This window comes from Xiphophorus maculatus, chromosome 1 (assembly GCF_002775205.1).
Source record: "Xiphophorus maculatus strain JP 163 A chromosome 1, X_maculatus-5.0-male, whole genome shotgun sequence".
In the NCBI taxonomy this organism is placed as follows: domain Eukaryota; kingdom Metazoa; phylum Chordata; class Actinopteri; order Cyprinodontiformes; family Poeciliidae; genus Xiphophorus; species Xiphophorus maculatus.
The window spans coordinates 27,803,573-27,826,684 of record NC_036443.1 but is presented as its reverse complement, the minus strand read 5'-3'; the positions used below and the strand labels follow the sequence as shown (position 1 = coordinate 27,826,684).

The 23,112-nt window shown below is 35.6% G+C and overlaps 1 protein-coding gene across 5 annotated transcripts; it reads right to left on the bottom strand.

Moving 5' to 3' along the window:
• Positions 1–7,364: 7,364 nt before the first annotated feature.
• On the bottom strand, positions 7,365–22,540 carry LOC102228706 (proteoglycan 4-like). 5 transcript variants are annotated; one of them, XM_023334459.1, is made up of 15 exons: positions 22,453–22,540; positions 22,238–22,309; positions 21,985–22,069; positions 21,015–21,328; positions 18,586–18,768; positions 17,652–17,711; positions 17,271–17,306; positions 16,846–17,061; positions 14,534–14,593; positions 14,342–14,383; positions 14,157–14,198; positions 11,980–12,102; positions 11,782–11,862; positions 11,249–11,464; positions 7,365–9,241 (listed from the first exon to the last, which is right to left on the bottom strand). In XM_023334459.1, exons 2-15 carry the CDS (start codon positions 22,274–22,276, stop codon positions 9,161–9,163), a joined length of 1,578 nt encoding a protein of 525 aa, XP_023190227.1. In that variant the 5' UTR covers positions 22,277–22,309; positions 22,453–22,540; the 3' UTR covers positions 7,365–9,160. The 5 variants fall into 5 exon arrangements, with proteins under 5 accessions (XP_023190227.1, XP_023190231.1, XP_023190242.1 ...); XM_023334463.1 differs by having other exon boundaries at positions 22,238–22,306; positions 22,453–22,538; XM_023334474.1 differs by lacking the exon at positions 11,782–11,862.
• Between the last annotated feature and the right edge of the window lie 572 nt (positions 22,541–23,112).

The window sequence follows — 23,112 nt, the reverse complement described above, 5'->3', positions numbered from 1 at the left end:
GAAATAAAAATCTGGAATATGAGTGTAATTTTATTCCACTCCTTAATGTAACTCTTTGTAGAAACACCTCTCACTGCAGTTACAGCTGCAGGTCTGTGGAGGATATCTCTGTCAGCTTTGCAAATCTAGATACTGGAAATGTTGTTTATTTTTCTCATCAAAGCGAAGTGGATAGGGTGTTTTTTGATGATCAGTTTTAATGTTTTACCAAGATTAAACTCTTGGTATCACAAGGATGTGTAGCTCTGACTGTATTTTTGGGGAAGTGGTTTGCAGTCTCTAACAGTTTTTCCAGGAATTTGATGTGTTTTATCATTTGTCTAATCACCAACTCTGATTAGCTTCCATTTCTTGCTGAAGAAAAGCTTCACAACAGCATAATTCTGCCACCACCATGTTTCAACATGGGTTTGATGTCTTCAGTGTTTGTGTTGTACCTCATAAACGCTGAGGTAGAAAACCTCAGTGTTTGTGAGGTAGTGTTTGTTTTCTACCTCACGTAACATTTTGTAAACCAAAACATCTCATCTGACCTGAACATCCTTTTCCACATGTCAGCTATCGCCTTTTACTTTGCATGTGACAAACTTCTTGTGCTTTTCTTCTAAAAATCCAGAAATCTTGCCATGGTCCTCATGGTTGTCTGGATGAGTAATGGTCTTCTGTTTATTTAGAAAGACAATGGCTTTGTAGGTCTGTCTCTGTGATGCTGTGTTTTGTTAAATCCTGACTTTAACTTTGACATCTTGACCTGTTTGGACTGTGTTCCTGTTTCCATGATGGTAATTGTTCATCAATGTTCTCCAACATACCTCTGGGGCTTCAAAGCTCAATTGAGGCTAACTTACCCACAGGTGTTTACTAATTAGATGACTACTGAAGGGAATGGATGGTGTGGGTCAGTGGAAGAAAAGTATCTTAAATTTGGAAAGTTATTGATTTGACTTCAACTTCCCCAATATAAATCTGCCCTTGGACAAGGCACTTAACCCCAACTTAACCCCAAGTTCAGCCCACACTGCAAAAACAAATAATTTTACCAAGTATTTTTGATTTAGTTTCTAGTGTAAATATCTTATTTAAAGTGTATAGCTTTTCAGAAGATGTAGGAGCTTGTTTAAGTCAATAATTTCTTAATTATTGACTTAATAATAATTAAGTCAATAATTTATTATTATTGATAACTAATTATTATCAACGATGACTGATAATTATTACCAATTAATAATTAATTATTGAAATTAATAATAAATTATAATAAAGTCAATAATTATTATTGAGTTAATAATAATTAAGTCAATAATTATTCTTAATTATTGATTTAGAGTAGTTAATCTGCCAGTTTAACATCTACTATAAAAAAGTAGTAGTTAAGATAGCAGATTATTTCACTTATAACAAGACATTTTTCCCATGCTATAAGTGAAATAATTTGTCAGTGGAACTAATACCTTTTCATCAATATTAAGGAATTATTGACTTAAAAGAAGTTCTCTGAAAAGTTACTTTCAAGTTATTTTTGTCTAAATTTGTGTGTCTAAAAGATATTTGCACTAGAAACCAGACCAAAAATACTTAGTAACATTTTGTGTTTTTTGCAGTGCATTTACCATTTTAGGGCATAAAAAGTCACACATGCTTTTTTCACAATTATACAAAGCAGTAAACCACAAAAAATCCCAATAAAATACATAACTATTTGTGGCGGTAATATGAAAAACTATGGAGGAGTACAGATGGTATGCATGTTTTCTGCCATTAGTTTGCTAATCAGATTAGAATTATTGCTCAGTCCTCAGATTGTTTAGCAGCCAACACAGCCATCGTTACAAGCTGATGCTTTTGCTCCTGTCAGACCTCCCAGCTCTGTGCCTCCACAACACACAGTCATCAACAAACCTTTTATAATTCAGTAGCTTGTAGAAGTGATCATCTGTATGCTTTTTCACATTGCGGTGGAGGCATTGTTGCACTCTTTACAATGTATCATTGAGGTTTCTGTTCACCACACATGCCTGAAGTTCCTACCACATTTCAGTCCTTTTCTCGTCTATTGTGTTTTAGATTTGCTGCTTTGTTTATTATAATTGTCAGGTCACATTACCATACCATTGCTTTCTTTCTCCACTTGAAAGTCTGGCTTTCAACTCAGTCTGCCTTAGAGTTAAAATCAAACATATCTGTCACAAATATAAAACACTGTTAAAGTTACAGGTTTAAACTAAACTATTTATAAGAAATGATGGTAGTTAGTGTTTCATTAAATATTTTCACAAATTTGTTTGTCAATGTTTTTGTGTTTAAACAGATTAAACTTTTATTTCATAGAGCACAGCTGAAGTGTTAATACTGTGAGTTTTGGTAAGCTCCCATGCCTCTGGTAGAGGACATGAAAACCTGGATTTTGCTTGTTTTGGGGGGGGTTAGGATGGGCAGGGGGGATTCTTTCTTCTTTGGATCATAGCCTCTTTAAAACAAATTGCTTAATCAGTCACTTACTGGACTTTGTACTAAATGTAAATATGCTTGGTGTTAACTTTCTTCAGAATTTGTCATATTTCTAAAAGCAGAAGGCAAAGCAGATCTTCTTTAGTTAATAAGTATAGTTATGAGGGTTCTCCTGAGTCATCACTATAGTTATGCTACTGTAGGCTTACGCAGTCTGAGGACAAACTTCCCTCACTCTGCTATTTCCTACTGCAACACTCCAACTATGAATTGTCTGCAGTTTCTGCTGTCATAAACTTTATGATCTCTCTGTATTTTCTCTTCATAGAAGCTACATCTGGCCCAGTGTTCTGTTTAGCTGTCATACTTTCTTAGTGTGGGGCATCAGCTGAGCTGTTGCTGCAATTAACTCCATGTTTTCTTAGATGATACACTTGATTGTCTTCTGTATTTAACTCCTTTCTTCTTTTGGATGAAGCAACTGATGGAGCTGCTGTGACTAACTGTTATGTACTTTGTATCGCATGGATTTTATTACAGGCTCAGAGCTCATTTGGCTAGCGTTCTTTGACTCCTTGATGAAGCCACTAAATGAGCTCCTGCTGCTATTAAAGCTTTACTTTTTGAAGTATTCCTGGATCAGTTCTTCTGTGTTTATGTGTGTCTGCTCTGTCTTCTCAAATCCCCTGTTAAAGGGAAGTTTTCCTTTCCACTGCAACTACACACATGCTTATTATGAGTGACTCCTGCACAGTTAATGACTCAATGCAGTATACCAGGAGTGTCAAACTCATTTTCATTTTGGGCCATATCAAGATACTGAATGTTCTCAAAAGGCAATTTGAGTCAGAATGTATTGAAAGACAAACAAACAATTAATTAAGGAATTGTTTAATTTAAAAAAATTAAACAATTGTTAAAACAATAAAAAATAACTGTTAACAGCCGTCTTAGTATTTGATGATTACAGATACAGATAAAGATATAAACTATTTTGATTTGATTTATAAAATAAACTAATATATCACAACTGTTATTGTGTCATTCTAGAGTCTGGAAGGCAACATAGAAAACAATGGTGAGCCAGATTTGAGTTTGACATGTGACCATCCACTCTTTCAACATGGTGATCAAAAAAGATGGAATTAGCAGATTTTTCTTTGGATTGGAATAACAAGTCAAACTTGACTGCTATATTTTACAACTAGCACCGGTAACTGACATTAAATCTGTATTTGATTGAATTAACTGTATAAATCTCTGTATGAATTGATTTGTATTAAGTGCCTTGAGATTTTGTTATCAATCTGCCCAATATAAATAAACTAAATTGACTTAGTTTAGTGATTTTGCTGATTTTTGAATCCTTGTTTCTTGTTTAAACTTCTGTACAAAGATTTAGTTAGAACCTCAACTGCATAAAAACAGTTGAGAGTTTTAACTGCAGCTAAAACTCTCAAATTGACTCTGATCCAATTCAAAGACCCAATTGTCAGCTTCAAAAATAAATCAAGCAAAGCATAATTTCATTCTAATGGATGTTTTATCTATTTAGAGGACAAAATTGCAAAGTTCAGCTTTGAATATTTTAAATCTAATATGTGCTGTGACATGTTCTTTTTGGAGAGAAGAGGATTGCAACAAGAATTTCAGGTTCTTTTTCTGATTCACCTGTAACATTTAACACACTTATGTCTTTGATTTGTCTCTGGGTCATCTCTTCTTGTCAAAAATGATGTGAATCAAATGGTTCTACCAAAGTGGACAGTGGTAGCTACTTGTTTACTTAGAGCAATAAAATAGTGAAACTTCTACTTTTATGGAGGTTACACTGACTGGTAACCACAGAATATAAAGATATTGTGTATTTGGTTTTGTTTTGTTTAGCTGCATTCATCTGATTATGAGATGTGCAGAAACATTTCCTCATATGTAGAGTATTTGAACAAAGGAGTCAGTATCTTAGTTTAATTAGGATTAGACAGCTAGTGATATTTGTTTCCCTAATTGTCTTGAAAATCTTTCCTCTATCTCAAACTCTGCATGCAGGAACACGCTTTAGTCATCCTCTCCGCCAACACTCCAAACGCAGAAAAAAGAGACTTCTCGGCAACTGCACGAGGAAGTGGAGAGATCAGGAACTGATGGCCCCACATATCATTGAGGCATGTATCAGCTTTTTCACGTCAAGCTAAGGCAGCACTCTTTCTGCTTATACTATTGATTTCAGTATTCTTTGAAACCTCGCAGAAGTTTCACCCTTTCTTCTCCTTCTGTCTAATTAAAATTTCTGTCTGATGCTTTGCCAATGAAAATGAGTTCTTCACACATGAGACAAACTGCTGGGAAGAAAAAGGCCATACTGGGTGTTAATTAAAACAATTCTCAGAGGGGGGAAATACAACAGAGCTTGTGTCTAAAACACAAAGTACTTCACTTTTCTTTTTCCTTCACTACCATACGAGTTAGTTTGGGTCTCTGTTTAAAATGATCTCCTGTTACAAACAGCAGTTGAAGAAGAGAGTGCCTCCTTTATAAGAAAGGAGCAGTGTGAGTTATGCCTTCAGGCTCTGTGACTCATCAGTTAATGGTGGGTGAATGGGTCATTTTTATCCAGTGCACACATGGCTGGACACTTCAAAATCAATTAAAAATGGCAAAGAGGAGGACTACAGGTTTTCCTTAAACTGTAACACCCAGCAGCTCTGACACTTTTTATTTGTTTTTAATCTGTATGAGTCACTCCAAGTTATGCTTGCAATAGTATTAATTTTCTAATGTTATCATGCTACAACTAGATACTTCAGCATATTTCAGGATTTGATAGAATAGCAGCAAATGTAGCATAATTGTGAAGTGGACAATGATACATGGTTTATGAAAACATTCACACGTAAGTTCTGAAAAGTTTAGCATGCATTTGTCTGCAGTGGCAAAATCCAACAAACCCATCTACTTTAGGAGTCCACCGGTGTGTATGATAATATCATATGTCATTGTGATAATGAAATGTCTCATTATCACAATGAAATACTTCAGTGGCAGCATCATGCTGAGGGAATTATTTTCTTCAGCTGAGACAGGAAACCCTCAACATGCCACATAGCTCTGCAGAGGCCTGTGTATGAAAACAAGATTATAACATTTATAACAAAAAAATATAAAAATAAATATTTCGTTTTTACAATTATGCTTCTATTTTATCAGTTTCTAGTTTTAACGTGACAGACTGTGAAAAAGTTCAAAAAGCATGAATACTTTTTCAAAGCGCTGCAAGTATTGAGTGGCCTATGTATCAGTTATACTGATACATTGCTATGCTTCCATATTACTCATATACTGCATTATTTTCATATTACCCATGATTGCCAAGCATTTCAGAATGACTTGAATCCTTCAAGCCTAAACAAGATTTGGCCATTGCTGTACACATAATACAGTTTAGCAACAATAGCATTTTGCAATTATAAGGTTAAACAGACAGATGGCGGCAACAAATAGATGTAACTGGTTACTCAATGTTTATTTGAGTCTGTCTTTGTCAGAAAAAAAACCTGCATTAAGAGTTTCAAATGTGTTTTAGTTACCTGCTGTAGGCTGATATAACACAGATGTAACCCTTCTTTTGCCTTTTTATGCTTGAATGAAATATATTACAGTGAAATTATTCTCAATAATTTCAGCACAACTATATTATGTCAGTTTCTTATTGCAGAGTCACATTTAAAAATGGAGAATAATCCGACCTTGAAAATTAGATTATTTAGTCAGTGGAAAAAATTCCACCCTACCCAATAATTATTAAACAAAATTTCAGAAACTTCCTGTTTCTCCTTTGTGACACAGTGGTCCATTTGTTTTGGCACTTTAAAGAAGGAAATGGAAGAGAACATTAAATTCAATCAGAGTGTTGATCTTAACACTCTTAATAAGTCAGGAAATGCCGCACATAGGATTAAAGCAATAACTACAAAGTTTAAAACAACCGGATGAGTAATAAGACAAGTATTGACAGGAGCTCAAGTTTTTTCTGTATCTCCACATAAAGTGAAGAGGATGGTGAGGGAGGTATGAGAAAATATTCAAAGCTTACTTTTATAGAATTACAGCAGAAATGACATGCTCTAGTAATTTTTTGCTGGAGTTATGGAGTCACTTGTCTCTATGACAGTTCTTACATACCTACCAGCTGTAATGTCCTACCAACTGTAAGCATGTGGAGTTTACTAAATTTTGATTTTGACTAAAACTGTAAGATTTTTACTGAGATTAGTTAAAAAAAATGGCATTATTTTAAATAACAATCTGATGTCTCTTGCCAGAAAATCAAAATAAGACCACTTTGCTAGTTTGACCAAGATACTGATGAAAGTCATATGATAAAATCAACACAGAAATGATTCACCAGACACAAAATCTTTCTGTCATATGAGCTGTCACATTTTTCATACATATTTTTGTTTTGTGTGTGAGATTATGTTTCTGTTTCAACACTGATTTATTTCTAAGCATTTTGCACATCTTTACCAAACTGTGGAATGCTGTTTGCACAGGTCAGCTTTAAGCAGTTTAAGAAAGAAAAGAAAAAACAATGAACATGTAAAATGAAAAGAAACTGGGCTCATAACATCCAAAGAAAAACTTTGAAAGACCTGTAGAACTAGTGATCATGATTCAGATTTAAGACCGTACATTCAGTATTACTCTACTGAAGACATAAAGAAATTGGGGATTACGCAGGACCTTTGCACGGTATTGCAATACTTTCAGTTTTTCCTCTGTATTCTCTGACACTTGTGCTACACCTTGTTTGTCTGGGTTTTTGCCAAACCTGCTGACTCACAACTGTTGACTTTCCAGCAACACCCTGGAATTCCTTTTAAAGTTTCTTAATAGTAAAAGCGGCCGGAGAACAGTGAAGAGTGAATATGTTTATTGTCTCTGAGATGACAGAAGTTACACATACATGTAAGCAATCAAAAGCGACTTAATTGTACATGTGACAAACACAAATGACGAACACCATAATAAGGCTTAGACTAAATGACAGGATGCAAAAGGACAGATGTGGATGAGACTTTGCCATCCCCAGTGTATTTGTTAACGTTGGTATTTACAATCAGATGCCAAGGGAAACACGAAGATTTTCCCTTGGCATCATTTCTTGTATGACCCAGTATTTCAGTGCTAGGATATATTTATTTGCGCTTGTACATGCTGTTTAATTAAGGTGTTGATTTTTTTTTCTCCATATTTCTAAATATCTTTCATTTCAATTTTGTTGGAACTACTCCAGTACCAGAAGTGCCTGGAGGACAACATAACCCACACGGCATCGCCACTTTGATTTTAGCACAGGAATTAGATACTAAAAGCAAAACACATGACTATATATTGCAAAAGCCCAGTATGTTAGAACATAAACAGGGAAAAGTCAGACTTGTCCTAAAAGTTTGTAGAAAAGATTTCACACTCACACTGCTACACTACTCAATGTATTTTTATGATCAAAAATATAAATTTCAGTGAAGTTGCCATAATATCTCAATTTCACTTTGCAGTAAGGTGAATGTAAAAAGCCTCCAAACCATATCAAAATGCCAGGTTTGGGCGATGTAAAAAAAAAAACTCAAATAATTAATGTCAGATATGTTTCCATCTTTAGTGAAACCACAACTCAGATGAAATATAAACAGGCATATTTTTAGAGGGATAAATACAAATAAGGAATCTAAAATATTGCATAAATGATTAATTCGGAAAAGCACCTCCTTTTTTTGTCACCAGAACCCTGAAGGTTTTGATCCATCGTTAACTAATTTGTCATAACTCCCTAGTTCAAGTTGAAGAAAAACAATACCAAAGTATGATGCTGTCACCACCATGCTTCACTGTGGATGGTGTTCTGTTTGGTGATAGTTTCCTACACACTTTCAGTGTGAAATGAAGGCGTGTTTTTTGAAATGTTTTTTGGAACTTTTAGCCAGATTTGGATGTTTTTCTTAATAATAAAAGCCTTCCATCTTGCCACATATGAGACACATTGTGTGAGGTATAGATACATGACAGAAATTCCTGCAGCTCATTTAATGTTGCTATAAACCTGGTCAGTTTTGTCTTTTTATTAATCTTGGAGTAATATCCAATTTGTAGTACTATCTGTGTTACACAACATTTTCTCAAATTGATGATGATGGATTGACTGTCTTCAAATATACCACAATAACTTCATTCCATGGAACATCTAGTACCTCAGAAATTATCTTAAGAATCAGATTGTTCTGATGAATTCGAACCTCCCAGCAGAGCGTGACTGTTACTGGAAGCTGTGACTAAAGAAATGTCAGGAACAGAACAGCTGAATTACATTTGTGTTAATCAGAGGTGTGTTAAAGGTGGGAAAAGATCTTAAGTGTTTTGTACTGGTTTGATTTTTTTTTTTTTTTTTTTTTTTACATCACTATAAACATGCCATTTTAGCGGGTTGGGTAGAATATTTTATAGGCACAGTTTCTTCTTTTTTTCATCTACCCACATGCGATTCTTTCCTGAATCCTTTTAAAAGCACTCCTTTTCATATTGCAACATCTAAAAAAGTAGTTAATATGATGACGAAATATGACAGACACAAAGACAAAGTAAGAGCTAGAAAGAGGGGGAGGGGTAGGCGGAGGGATGGGGGGGGGGTTCTGTACAGGGAAACTTAAAGGGTTCATTTGGTTTTCTCAGATGCTGTAGCAGCAGTCGCTGGTTCTGTCTGGACCCCAGCATCTGTAGAGTGGCGTTTCTGACCCTATAAATAAGAAGGGAGAAAACTGTAAATTCTTGTTCACTGTAAAACTGTCTGCACAACTATATTTAACCACAGGAAATGACCTCTTTTACCACTATTTCCTTAAACTGCCTTGCCAGGAGCTTGTCTATAAGAGAAAAAAAATGTAGCTGACAACAAAGTGAAATGTGTTGACTTTAAGTCAGCATAGCTGTACTAAACCACTGCTGGGTGTAAAACTGAAAGTTGAGAAACATGAAGTGGCATGCTAATCTGCTTTGTTCTCAGCAGAGCATGGCCTGTACTTCCAATAATACAACAAATGGCTGCTGCCATCTAGTGGGGAGTAAAGAAAATTAAACTGAAGAGTGTTAATCACATGAGGCAAATACAGACATGGCAAAAAATAAATTATGCCTTCTGTTAACTCTAAGATTTTATGTCTAGAAACCAATAATATGCATGATTTTAATAATTTACCACATAACAGGTTTTACAAGTGTATTGTTTAGTTTTCTGTTTTGAAAAAGAGGAAGCAAAAATAGAAAATCTGCATGTAAAACCCCCCAAAATATCTGATTCAACTTAACTTGCACAACTAACTTTAGCAGAAATAACAATAGTTGGTTTCTAACTGACTTATTTTCTCTTATATTATTGCAGAGAAATGTTGGCCTCTTATTAATTATGTTGTTCAATTCTTTGAGATTTGCAGATATTTGCTCTCTGAGGGTCTCACAACATCATTTCTGTCAGGTTGGGATATGGTTTGAACAAGACTATTGCAGCACCTTGGCTCACGTCTTTTTCAGCCATCTGTTTGAAATCAATGTCCTGTTGATGACCCAGTTTGGGTCAAGCCACATAGCATGTATTTTGACTGTTTATTGCTTTATATTAGCACTCCCTGTCCTAATTAATCTTTTCTAATTAGTCTTTTAATATTGCCTGATCATGAACTCTGTCAAAGATGTAATTCTTGTTTTTTGTATCTTACTGAACTAATCAAATTAATGGGGAGCAACAATTATATTTCTGAGCTGCTGTTGTCTTCCCTTTCTGGGATTGTGACTGAACACATCTGTATGTTCCAGACCTGCAAAAGGCTTTCTTTTTTCAAGACTGTTGGCACATGAAACAAAGATCAGTTGATTGAACACATGGCTACTGTTTTACTTTTAAATCCAATCTTAGCAGCAAATTAGTTTTGTTCCAGTAACGCTATGAAATCTGTTACATGATTCTCAGTACTTTAGATTAGATCTCAATAATTTTCTAAAAAAGTAAAGATGATCATTTCAGTTAGGATTATGTCCTGATTGAAATAGGGCATACTTTCTTTTATCTATAACTACAAACATGCATCTTAAAGGGAAGTGAATGCTGCAAGTCAATGACTTCATAAAATCTGCTATAAGCTTCTGTAGATCAGGGTGTCCAAAGTGTGGCCTGGGAACCTTTTGTGTCCCTTGGAATGTTTTTGTGTAGCCTCTGATGACAAATTAAGCAAAATAAAAATTTGGCAAACAAAATGAAAAACAATTGATGACCTGACCATTTTTGAAATGATCTTTTTTTTCTTTTTATAATCATACAAAGTCTTTTTTATGTCTTTAATGATATGCAGATTTAACAAAAGCGTGTTTATTGTTGAGCAGGTAAAACTAAATTAAAAAAATTCACAATAATTTTGTATTCTTAATTTAATGAATTTTGTGGCTCACCAGTAGTTTAAATTTGCAAGGTTTTGGATCCCAATGCAAAAAGTTTGGATATCAAGGCATTAAGTAGAAAAGTTTTTGTTTTTTTTACTACAAGATTATGTGTCTATCAATGTATGAATAACTGGATAATTTAATTGACATTTCTTCCTGTTACGTGCCTTAAAATGACACGTGTTGTGAATTGACACTATATAAATAAACTGAACTGAATTAAATAGAAGTAAGTTGCACATAATTTAAACATGTCACTGGACCTCAACTGCTGCTTTAACAAGATCTGGGAGAAAAGTGAAGCTCCTCTCACCAGATTTTTGAAGAACAGCTGGATGGAGTTCCTCTTCTCCAGTCTTTTGGGCTGACTCGCTGCATCGTCTCCAGCCGGAGAGGAGGCCGCCGCCGGCTTGCTATCTACAACTGCCTCTGACTTGGCCACAGCTTTAGGTTCCTCCTTAGCTTTTGCAGGTTGAGGCGACTCTGCGGGAGCGGGCGGGGTTGGAGTCGTCATTTTGGGGTCAGCAGCCTAAAAGAGAAGCATAAAGTTTAGCTGTTCTGCTCCAGTATCAGTTTAGGGTAAAGTGGCTGTTATTGCTGCTCGGAGTTTGAACTCCGAGGGGAGATTTGAACCGACATTAAGATGCACACCTGCTGTTAGGACACAGCTTGCATTTTGACAGACGAGCACACACGGTCTGAGAAATTGTTATGATTTTTGAATATGACAGCAAACAAACGGAGAGACGCTTCGAGCAAATAAGCTGTTTAGAGCACGTTTGAATCTCAGATGGCATTATTCTGGTTAATAATGCATCTATTCACACAAGAAATGATGCTATTTACCAGGCCAGTTGATTTCTTGAGGAACCGAACTCCACTTGTGGAGGCTGCTTGGACTTTTGTGGTCATGGTATCTAACAGTACCTCAAGTTCACATCAATCTGTTACTCGCTGACAGGTGATTTTTATCACAATGCATGCTTATAGATATTCAACAATTTTAAGGGGAACAGGGGAAATCTGAAGTGAGTCAGTTCTTACTTTGGGCTTGAAGAGAGACATGAAAGATGATTTGGAGGTTAGCTTCTTTTCCTCCTGAACAGGAGGAGGCGGTTCCGGCTTCGCTGCTGCCTCCAGAGTGCCAGCTTTGGAAGGATCCACCTTCTTTTGTCAAAACAACACAGAGGAAAAAACACAAATCATGAGACGTACACAAACCCAAGGGCGCGGCCGTCAATGTAGCTGACAGAGTGAAAGCCGGAGCTGCCACCTGTGACAGGAGAGAGGAGGAATTCCAATCAGAAAATATGGGAGAGGGAAGGAAAAAGTTCCTGAAGGAAGAAAGAAACCCAAACAATCTGATATGACAACAACAAGAATTGGTGCTTTTAACAGCCAATGTAGGAAGGAATCCCAGAAAATAGAAAATGTCAGTCTCAGAGGACAGAGATTCTCCACCTCCAAGGAATTATCAAGAAAGTTGAAGATTTTTGAGAAACAAATGTGTTTTTCCAAAAAGTAAGACATCTGTACTTTTTAATAAAATACAAGATGAATTCAGCACATCACCCAATTTGGCTCTAATAAATAATAATAATAATAATAATAATAATAATAATAATAATAATAATAATAATAATAATAATAATAATAATAATAATAATAATAATAATAATAATAATAATAAATGAAATATGTTTTTGCATGAAAAATACAAAAGCTGCTGAGTTTTGGACTTGGTGCAACAGATAAAGATGGCTAAAGAGCAGATGTGCAGCCAGGTTCCAGCTGTGGCTTAAGTTATAATCAATCAATATAACACTAGAAACAAACTACATTTTTTAATGTAAATTATTTTTTGGGGAACAAAAACTAATCAACTTATTTTCCATAATCTTCAACTCTCCAATGGTTCCATTTAGCTTCTTCCCTTAGCTGTGGTACGTCTTCCACCAATTTTGCAATTTTGATAATTGTCATGGTGGAACAAGTTCAGTGTGAAGGAGTGATTCTGTGTTATCCCAAACCAAGGAAATAAGACCCCATGCAACCCTTTTTCTGGAAAAAGTCTAGAAGATTTAATTGAAAATACTGCAGAGCTTTGTCTTTAAACAGTCCAAAAAAATACATTAAAAATCAGAATTTGTTTTAGCCTGAACTAAGATGTTGAAAGTCAGGCTTGGTTACCTAATCTGATCAATTTTCAGCATCTTTCAACCAGATGTAGTCATCTACAGACATCTTCTAGCAGTGGTCTCTTCAGCTTTTCCATTTTTTGACTGGAGGGAACGTTGTGAGTTCAGTTCAATCAAGTAAATATTTTAAAAAGATTAATTCACGCCGAGTTGTATTTTGTTTTGTTTAATAACACCTTTTAGTAGGTGGGAGCAAAGGATGGAGATTTATTGCATTGTTATTGTGAAATATTTCTTATACTCATAAGAACTTAGATTTATTGTAATGGTAAATTTCAGTTAACGATGTCTGAAACTCCCAAAAACTGATGGTATTGCTGGAATTATTTTTTGCCATTTTCTCCCCTGATGGTTCCATGAGTGCATCAATAAACAACAAATTCAAAAACATAATGAAATATAGATTCTGTGTGCAGTGTGTGTGTTTAAAAGATTGCATTTGGTCTCTGGACTGGTTCACTGCCTAAAATGGATGAGAGACAATATGCAAAATCTAGTCTTTCTGGAATAAACATGACCCTTACTGAAAATGGGATCATCTGAGGTTAACTCATTACTACCTTTATATCTAAGAACTGGTGAGAAGTTCCTGAGGTGTCTCAAAAACTACCTAAATGTTATGAAGATTCTGTGGCTAACTTTGTTTAAAGAATTTCTGTGTTTGTGGGGTGCTTTTCAACATGGTATTATGTTCAGAAGTACAAAATGTTAAAGATATTTAAGTTTTTCAACCTTTCACAGAGAGTTTTCAAATTTTTCTTCATGTGTTTTTTCCGTTATTTTCTCACACTCTTCCCCAATGCGGTAGAAAACAAGTGTGGGTGTTTTTGTTTCATTTTTACTCCAATCAGATTTTCTAATCACTACATTCAGTTTCATTTACATTTCTTTAAACCACCGCAGTTTTCTGGAAACAGGGTTGCCAGTGAGAAAACATTGATTTGAATAACTTCAAAGATGCATGCAGAATGGAAATAAAGAGTGAAAAGAACTACTATCCTGGCGACCATCTTGCATATTTACCTCCTCTTCTCCAACTTGCTTGTCCACTTCCACAGCAGCTTGCTGAGATTCAATGTTATTTTCAGTTTTATAAGCAAATGCAAATTTAATATAACTTTTGTACCAGAATGGAGATTTAAAGAAAAATTTATCCAACTATTAAAAAGAGAATGAAAAGCCAAAATTGAGAACTTTTTTTTGTTTACCTGCATTTCTACAACAGGCTCTGGTGCCTCCACTGCTGTCTCCTGCAGAGTAAAACTGCTTTTATATTCTGAACCCATTTATATTGAGATACAAATTAAATACCCTTAATTAAAGGATGATTTCACCCAGAGTGAGGTATTCACTCTAATATATAGATTTTTATGAATAGATACCAGAGTCTCTTTAGTTACCTGTACTTCTACAACTGGCTGTACCTCTACTTCAATAGCTTGTGCTTCTTCCTTGATAGTCTGCAGGACAGTGAAGGAATTATTACGTTTAGTGAAATCTTAAAGAGATAAGAAAGCTTTATCTCCCAATAAAATGACACTTTTGCCAATGGCATTTCAATTTAAGTGCATGTGGATATACAGTATGTATACCTTAATTTGCATCCAATCCTGCATTAGAGCTCACTTTCCGGTATTCGTCAACATTTTTCACTTCTGGCCCCGATGCCAATTCATAGGAATGCAACACCTGGTGCAAATGCTAATTTTCAATCAAGCTGTAACCACTGGGACCACAAGATTTGCACAGTGCCTCATCACTTCATAGAAAAACACATTTATAATTAGAGCTTAATATATTTTGTTGGTCTAAGTTAATGCTCCCTTTTCTCATTCTAAGAAATCCTGCATTTCTCAAAGAGTGGGAGGTAAAGAAGTTTTGTTATTGGAGATAAAAAATAATGTAGCTGCTTTTTAATTTCATGTAAATCTAGATTGGCATAAATATACATAAAACGGTTTAACCAATATTTTTAGGGATCTCCTTGATGCCTTTTGCAAAACACGAATAACTGGGACTTGGGCACCTTCTGGCTGTCTCTGTGAGTTTTAAAACTACCAAAGTGACATGAAGTGTCTTGTAAACGTGTTGCTTTTGGCACTACTTGTGAAACGAGGTAGTGACAGAGCCATAACACTTGATTTATGAAAGGGCGAGCGAGTGCTGTGGCTGGAGGATGTGATGAAGAAAATACGGTATCTGTTGGTCGTAGGATTTACTGCAAAAATCTGTTTTTATTCTAGTCATTCACATTTTAGAAGGACCAGATAAATTTCACTGTGGGACGGTCAGTTGGGTTGATGTTTAAATTTAAAACAAAACCAAGAAGGATGCCTTGGTGTTACATTGGGGAGCAGCAGTAAGAGGACAGACTGTCACTGAGTGGGTTGTAATCCAATTGTATTTTTGACAAGTTTTACAAACCTTCAATCTGTTGTGGCCTTTAGACTTTGAGATGCACGACACAAATTTAATGCACAGCAAAATTTCACTGCTGTGTCTCCTGTGTCTGGAATGCCGGCCTTCATTTTTCAAAGCTGACATCTGTGTGGGACTTTATGATTGGTGATTTATTTACAGCCAGAGGCATTGTGAAGAGCTGAATTTTAACATTTTGACATTAAAGTTGAACTAAAATCCATTTTTTAGTCTTTAGAATAAATATTTATTTGTGACTTTAATGGTCCTTCAAGGAACTCAAACACATCAAACAAAATGTCTGAAAATCAAACATCAAAAACCCTTCAAAATGGTAAAGGCCCGATGTAAAGACATTTATGTTATGAATAAAGGAGGCTCTGTACTAAATTAATCATCACCAGAAATTGTATGTTTCACAATATGTTAAGAAAATTTGAACAGTATTTGTTTTTTGTTTTTTTGCATCACTTAAATTTTACAGTTTTGTTAAATTTTATAGGCTGTCCTGCTTCTTTCACATAAGCGATTTTAATACTAGGTAAGCTACTGCAGGGAGTAAAAAGACTGCACAACAGGTGAGACATGCAATATTTGCATTGCCCTAACACAGAGGTGCAAAATCATTGGTTGACTCTGAAGTTGCTGAAGTTTAAATCTTGCAGATCAGGTCAGCACAATTAAGTTGTGAGTCATTTGTGTTCTATGCCAGATCAACCCAAAACGTCTTCAAAAGGTTTGTCGCTACCAGAAACTAAAATAATACAGAGTTCATGGCTACGCTAACCGTTTCTACTTTATCTGCTCAACTAGATGGAAATCTGAACACGAGAGTTTATGGTTATTCACCATAATACTTAATAGCCAGTAGTTTATATCGATACAGTTTATATTGATACATCTTATGCAATAAAACTGATTAAAGGAGATGCTGGATGGATTTCTTTTAGCCAGATAAGCATTTTCATGCTTACTATTTGCAATTCCTCTGAAAACATTTGATTACATGAAAGAGGCAACTTTACTCAACTGCTGCGTCAGCTAAGATACAACACTTGGCATCTTTCTGCCACTCCCAGACAAACCAGCTTCTGTCCAATTGGGAGCCAGATGAGTCATGGTCAGTGTGAGGATATAATAATCTACTGTACCACCTCTGTACGATTGGCTCTGCTAGCTGAAACACTTCTCCTTGACCCTTCTCGCCTTATGTCAGTTCCTTAAGACGACATCTTTTACACTATATGCAGTGTAAAATGAATATAGTGCAGCTGAACTCATTGCGTTTCTTTACCTTTGGTCGGAAGAATTTACTCAGAGCATCTTTTGTCGATTTTCCTTTTGCGGACTCGGGTTCTTTTGCAGAAGCTTTTGGTTCTTCTTTTTGTGTTGGCTTTGCAGCTTTGGCAGCTGGTTCTCCTTTGGTCTCCAGTCTCGGAGGCTCTGGGGGTGGCGGGGGTGGAGCAGGCATTCCTTTGGGTGCTGCAGACTGTTCTGATGTCTGTGCAACCTATTCAAACAGAAAAATGATATATTGATGCAAAGATAACATACAATGATGTTTACTAACAAGCATATTTTCTAGCAGCAAGCTCAGGTTAGATTTTTATCTACTTTAAATGATTAAATAGTCTTATTTTTGTAAAATCGGCACATAGGGTAAATTCTGAAGGTGGTTTCTTTTGAACTTTAAGATGCTGCATTGGGTTATATGCTCACAGTGGTGGGTTCTGCAGGTGCGGTCTCCTTCTGGGACTATTTTGCAACAAAAAAAGGAAGCAGTTAGGAATACACGGTTAAAAGAAGCAAATAAAAATCAGCAAAAAAGCTCATTATGCACCACTATAAGTAACAAATATGCTCCATTTTTAGGAAACAAGACATCATTATTTCAAAAGGAGGGCCAAAAGTAGAAATATACTGTATCTAACTACAATTTGCAGCTGAAATTCCCAGACTGGTAGAAAACTTGCTAATTAGCCCTCTGCATTTTGCAATCACTTCTAACAGCTTTGGGAATAGAAATGCGGTGTGATAATCAGCACTTGTAGGAAAAGGAAAGAGGGTCGATAATAAATTCAGCACTGAACATCTGTTCACCTGATCTTTTGCGGCATCGGGAGCAGCTGTTTCCTTTTTAGGTGTTTTTGTGGGAAAAACCTGTGATACAACAGAATGGGAAAATAAATTAACCAGAAAAAATATTTCAAGTCTAAATGCAATCTGATATCAACACATCAGAACACAGTTATATTGTTTATTTGTGGTGTAAGGCACTTTGAATTGCACTCCTTCCAATTTATGAAGAATTTAAGCATCTTAAAAGAAAAACCTTCCAGTCAGAGGATGTGATTGATGCTGTACCAGCTAGCAAAGCTAACTATTATTTCTATAAAACCAAAGCCTTTTTAATGAATTCAGCCTTTATGAGAAGCTAACCGAGGCAGACAGAGTGCACACTGAGGTCTCTGACAGAGCGCGTACAGTACATGTGCTGTCATTGTGACGGCCATTGTGCTCCGGAGATGGCGTAGGCCTGCCCGCGCACTATCTGCACAAATCTCAACTTCCAGTGGCACAGGCCTCTCTGGTGAGCTCACCCTATGGGACGAACAAAAGGCCACCACATTCCCGCATGTTCAAAGACTTGATTAGCATGGGGCTGGGGCAGTGGTAACTCTTTAAAACACCATGCATCCAAAAGACAGCATGATGAAGAGGAAATACAATGGCTGCTTGTTGTAGGATTTCCAATCCTACAATCAGGCAGTCATCATAATTTCATTTACAGTGAAATGCTGATGTTAGAGCTTTTACAGACATTCAGATTGTAATTATTTGAAAAAAATTAACTACTTTTAATAATAATTACCTTTTTTTTTATCAATCTCCAATTTACATAATTTTTCCTTTCACAGTTTCACAAAATTAGATTCTTGATTTTAATTTAATGCACCATTTCTTCACAATACAAACAACTAGACATTTCAACAGTGTTTAAACATGACCTAAATTCTCACACAGTGTCACTTACTAGTGTTTTAAAGAAGCTCATAACTGGATTCTCCTCAAGCTCGCTCTCCTCTCGGCTTTCCTCAGGCTGATCGTTTCCGTTCTCGCTTTCAGGAACTGTCTGTTCCTCTGGACTCGACTCTGTAATCGCTCCGACCTCTGGCTCAGTCACAGGTTCTGACTCTTGCTTTACGTTTGCCGTCTCCTATATGCCGCCAGAGAGAATGGGCCTTTGAGGAGGATGTTGGAGCAGCAGAGCTGATATGCAAGCAGTGAGTGTCTTAATCGCAGCATTGAGATGGGAGCACAATTCCAACCATGCCTCTGCCTACTCGGGGCATTGTCAACAATCAGACCTTTTATTAATGTGTGTGTCCCACCCCTCACTCATTGATATTCAACAATGTGTGAGAGTTATGCCTTGTGAGATGTTAGGAAAGCCAACTGTCTTGCAATGTCCATATGGTTGGTTGATATGATTTAAAATGACTTCTATTTTGAAGTTGTTTGAATTTCACAACTTAGATTTTTGTAATGCAACCACAATTATGCAATGTTTAAGTAATTTATTTATTTTTTTTACTTTTTAACTTGATTATTCTTTGTATATTTTATTGAAAAAATAATTACAATTTGTGAAAAAAGTATTATTTGTGAGTACACTGTCTAGGAATGACGCCAGGTATTTAAAATTAGCCACAGTTTCAACAGGCTGGCCATCAAGTTGAAACTGTGTGTATGTTAAAGTTAACTGAAAAGCTAATGTTAGCTAAAGTTCTGTATCATGTAGGATATCAGCAGCAAGTTGATCTCCAATAACACTGATTATCTTTGTGTGGAACAGTGGCAGACAGGGTCACTGATGCACACAGGAAGCAAAACCTAGCTGTGTCTTTTCTGATCCAGTATACAAGTTAATGGAGCTCAAATTTCTTAAGAACTTTCATGCTGGTGCCAGAAACCTGCAGCATGGTTTAATAAATATGGGGCTTCATAAGAGGTATCTTTATGAGGTTCTTTAGTTTTTGCAAGTTCAGTTAAATCATCCAGAAACCTTAACTTCTGCCTTTGAGTTCTTCATAGGCTCATTTGTTGTTACTGGGTTGAACGTTTTGCTGTTTTATTTTTATTTTTTTGTATGTCCATTTTGGCTGTGGGAATATCCTCACACCCATATAACCAAATATCTGCCAGCATTCAACTCTTATGCTCTTCTAATCTAGAACAAACTTCCAGAAAACGGCAAAACATCCAAAACAGTTCCTTAAAATCAGGGCTAAAAATCCACATGCTTAGAGATGCCTTTCATTCATAATAACTGGAACATTGATCAATGTATTTGATGTATATTTGCTTGATGATTTTGATAATGTCATTTGACAAAATGCATTATCAAAATGGCATTTTGATAATTGTGTTTTTATGGTGTAAGGCACTTTGAATTGGACTAAATCCAATTTATCAAGAATTTCTGAGCCTAATGCTATATAATTTTAGCATTCTTGAATTGGTTTGCAGTATTACGCTCATCATGTATAAACTCTAGCTTCTCCATACTGACCACTTCCTCACTTAAAAGCACAGATTTTATTAAGAACTGATCACCTTGATTCCAACTTGAATAATTTGTTATGAAAGTCAGGATTAGTATTTATCACAGAGTGAGCACTGAGGCAATAAAACACACCTCTGGGCGATTTAGAAATATATTTTTTTCTGTTCATTAACCGTTCTAGTTGATGAAATGTAATCTGAAATCACAATATGCAGACATTTAATTTGCTTCATAGATCATTCCATAGTCAAACAGTTTTTTTACTCATTTATCTGTAACTCTTGCAGTATGCAAATTATCTGTTGGCATTTTATATCTGTAAATTTTTTTTGTTTTATTTCTATTATATCATAGCACATAAAATTTTGGTTTGCATTCAAACGATGCTTTCTTGACCAGATATTGAATCATACATTATTGGTATTTAAAATAATAAATAAATACATGTTTTGCAGCTTTCATATCAAATTTAAATTCTGTGTAATGTTGTTGCTGTTGCATATTTTGACATTGTAATATAAATGGTACTGTGTATGTGAAATTATATGCAATCATGACAGTAAATGTCTTAATGATTACAGGCATAAAAAATGTTTTCCATTTGATAATAAATTTATCAAAACTATGAAAAGTACCAATGTAATAAAATATTTTTCTCTTGTATACAGTATATAAGAGAAAAATATAAGACCTTTTATTTTGTTTGTTTTGTTTTTTAGATTTTTAAATTGTTTTGCTAAAGTGTATTTTTGTACTGAAATTAAAAAAGTAGTTTTGCAGACCTTTAGCACAAAATGCTTGTACCTGTTTATATTATTGTGCAACATGCATAGGATGTGTTGATGATGGTTAAAATACATTGTTGTGAATACAAAATAGAGGACTCTTGCACTCACCTGCTGAGGCTCAATGTGAAGCTGACTTGCATCCACTTGCTCTTCACTAGAGATCTTTTCCTTTTCCTGAACCTCAGTTTTCTCTTCCGCTTTACGGTCTTTCTTTTTGAAGAGTTTGCCAAAACCATGACTTTTTTCTTTACGTTTCTTGACTGGTTCCGTGTCGGTTGGTGTGGAGTCAGTGGTTTCAGACACACTTTCAGCTGGAGCTGGTTCTGGCTCTGGTTCAACTGTCACATTATCGGGTTCAGCTTTCGTCTCAAGTTTTGGAGACTGCAGCTTGCCATTCTGATGAACTGTGATGTCACTCTTAACTGTAAAAAACAGAATACCGGACACAATGATTATTTATTGTTGAAAATATCACTAAAACAGACTCTACGAAAGTCCTGTTTAGTGTTAATATGGAGTCTGAGATGATTTTTTAAATAATTACACAGCTGTTTCTGCTAGGCATCAATGCACATTAGGATTTTAAGCCACTTGCATGCAACATTTAATTGATATACTAATGTCTAATTCTTCATGAAGTAAACATGAGCTACTCAGTGCAAGAAAGTGGCATCTTTATCTCCAGGGTCAACATTCCAGCTCTTAGACAAACTAAAGAGCCGGTGGGAATTGCTCAGCACTGCTGTCACTGCAGCGACACAAACCTCACTGTGACAGATCAAATAATCGCTCCTTGTCAGCGTTCCTGAGACTACGCCCAGAGTTTACATTAGGGGATCCGACACAGGACCAGGCTGGGAGGCTCTGTATTTGCAGAGACTTATGAGTCTGAATGGTAAGTCAAATAGGGACATTTAAAAGGTCAGCCGATATAGACTGTGATATTTTCCCAGAAAGTGGAATTTGGTGAAAGGTGACAACCAGAAGGATAAATATTTTCAGTGTATAGCTTTGCTCATTCTGCCAGTAAACCAAGGTCTATTTTGAGTAAGAAATTAAAAGGAGGGAGAAAAGTCACCATCAGCCTCCAATCCATTGAGTGTGATGCTTGCAGAGATGCCATTCACTGATCCATTTTCATATTTTTCTGGAATTGTCCCATTCTATGGATAAATAAGGAAAACAAAGCATCTCTGTTCAAAAATAACATGTAGCTACATCACATTCACCAGTTTTAAGGCATGCTGTTCTCTCATGTGCATTCTGTTACTGATGGACAGTCATTTGTAAAGTTCAAGATTTGTTTAGTGTTTACTATATAGGATTTTTACCTCAGTTATGTCTTCAGGAGTTGACTGTTCATTTCCCATGATGGTCCTAGTCTGGGTTTGCCACCCTTTCTTCTAAAACACATCCATCACAATAAGAAAACTTTTGGATATGAAATGTTATATAGAGACATAAAACAAAGTAGAGAAATCAAATATTTGAATCATTAAAAGTACAATTAATGAGTGTTGTGAGTATGTTTAGTCAAATATTTTACCTTGTGACACTCCTGTAGGTCAAGTGACTCCAAGAAAAAAAGAATATATGCCTGTCAGAGAGATGGATGCACTCCTCCTGTCTTTCTGCCTGCATATAAAGGCTGTTATTGACAGACTGTTTTATGTATGCTTTAAAATGGGTGTGACTGTTTTGAAGCAGTCAGCTGGATTTCCTACAGTAAAAACATCATCTTAAAGTTTGGTGATCTCTAAGTTAGAAAACATACTGCAGATTTTGTAGTGAGTTTACAAGGGGGAAAATAACACAAACATATTTTCATTGAGTTTTAAAGTCTACTGCATAAAAATGAGACAGTGCAGAACAGGTTGTTGAAGACTGTCACCCAGAATAACAGGATACGAATGAAGGATGTTGTTTTGGCATGCATCCATTAGTAACTTATTACATATATATATATATATATATAGATGTTTACACTAATATTGCTTCATTTTTTTATTTTTAAAGGAGAATCTTGAATGTTTATGTCATTATGAGCATTTTCTGTTTCTTATTTGCGTAGCATGAATCAACCTTTGAACTTTGACTTTTTTATCTGCAAAGAGATTCTGCTCTCCTGCCCACTTTAACTAGCCTGCTAGGTTTTTATCAGACAAAAGTATCCCTTAATTTAGACCAAAAGTTTACCACTTTTATG

Bases quoted from the DNA above. Each gene is read 5' to 3' on its own strand.
- LOC102228706 (XM_023334459.1), bottom strand. From the start codon at position 22,276: ATGGGAAATGAACAGTCAACTCCTGAAGACATAACTGAG. The intron at 21,329-21,984 runs GTGACTTTTCTC...TGTTTTTTACAG, and splicing joins CAATGGATTGGAGGCTGATG to TTAAGAGTGACATCACAGTT. The intron at 17,307-17,651 runs GTGAACAGATGT...GTTGCAAAATAG, and splicing joins CCGATGCCGCAAAAGATCAG to TCCCAGAAGGAGACCGCACC.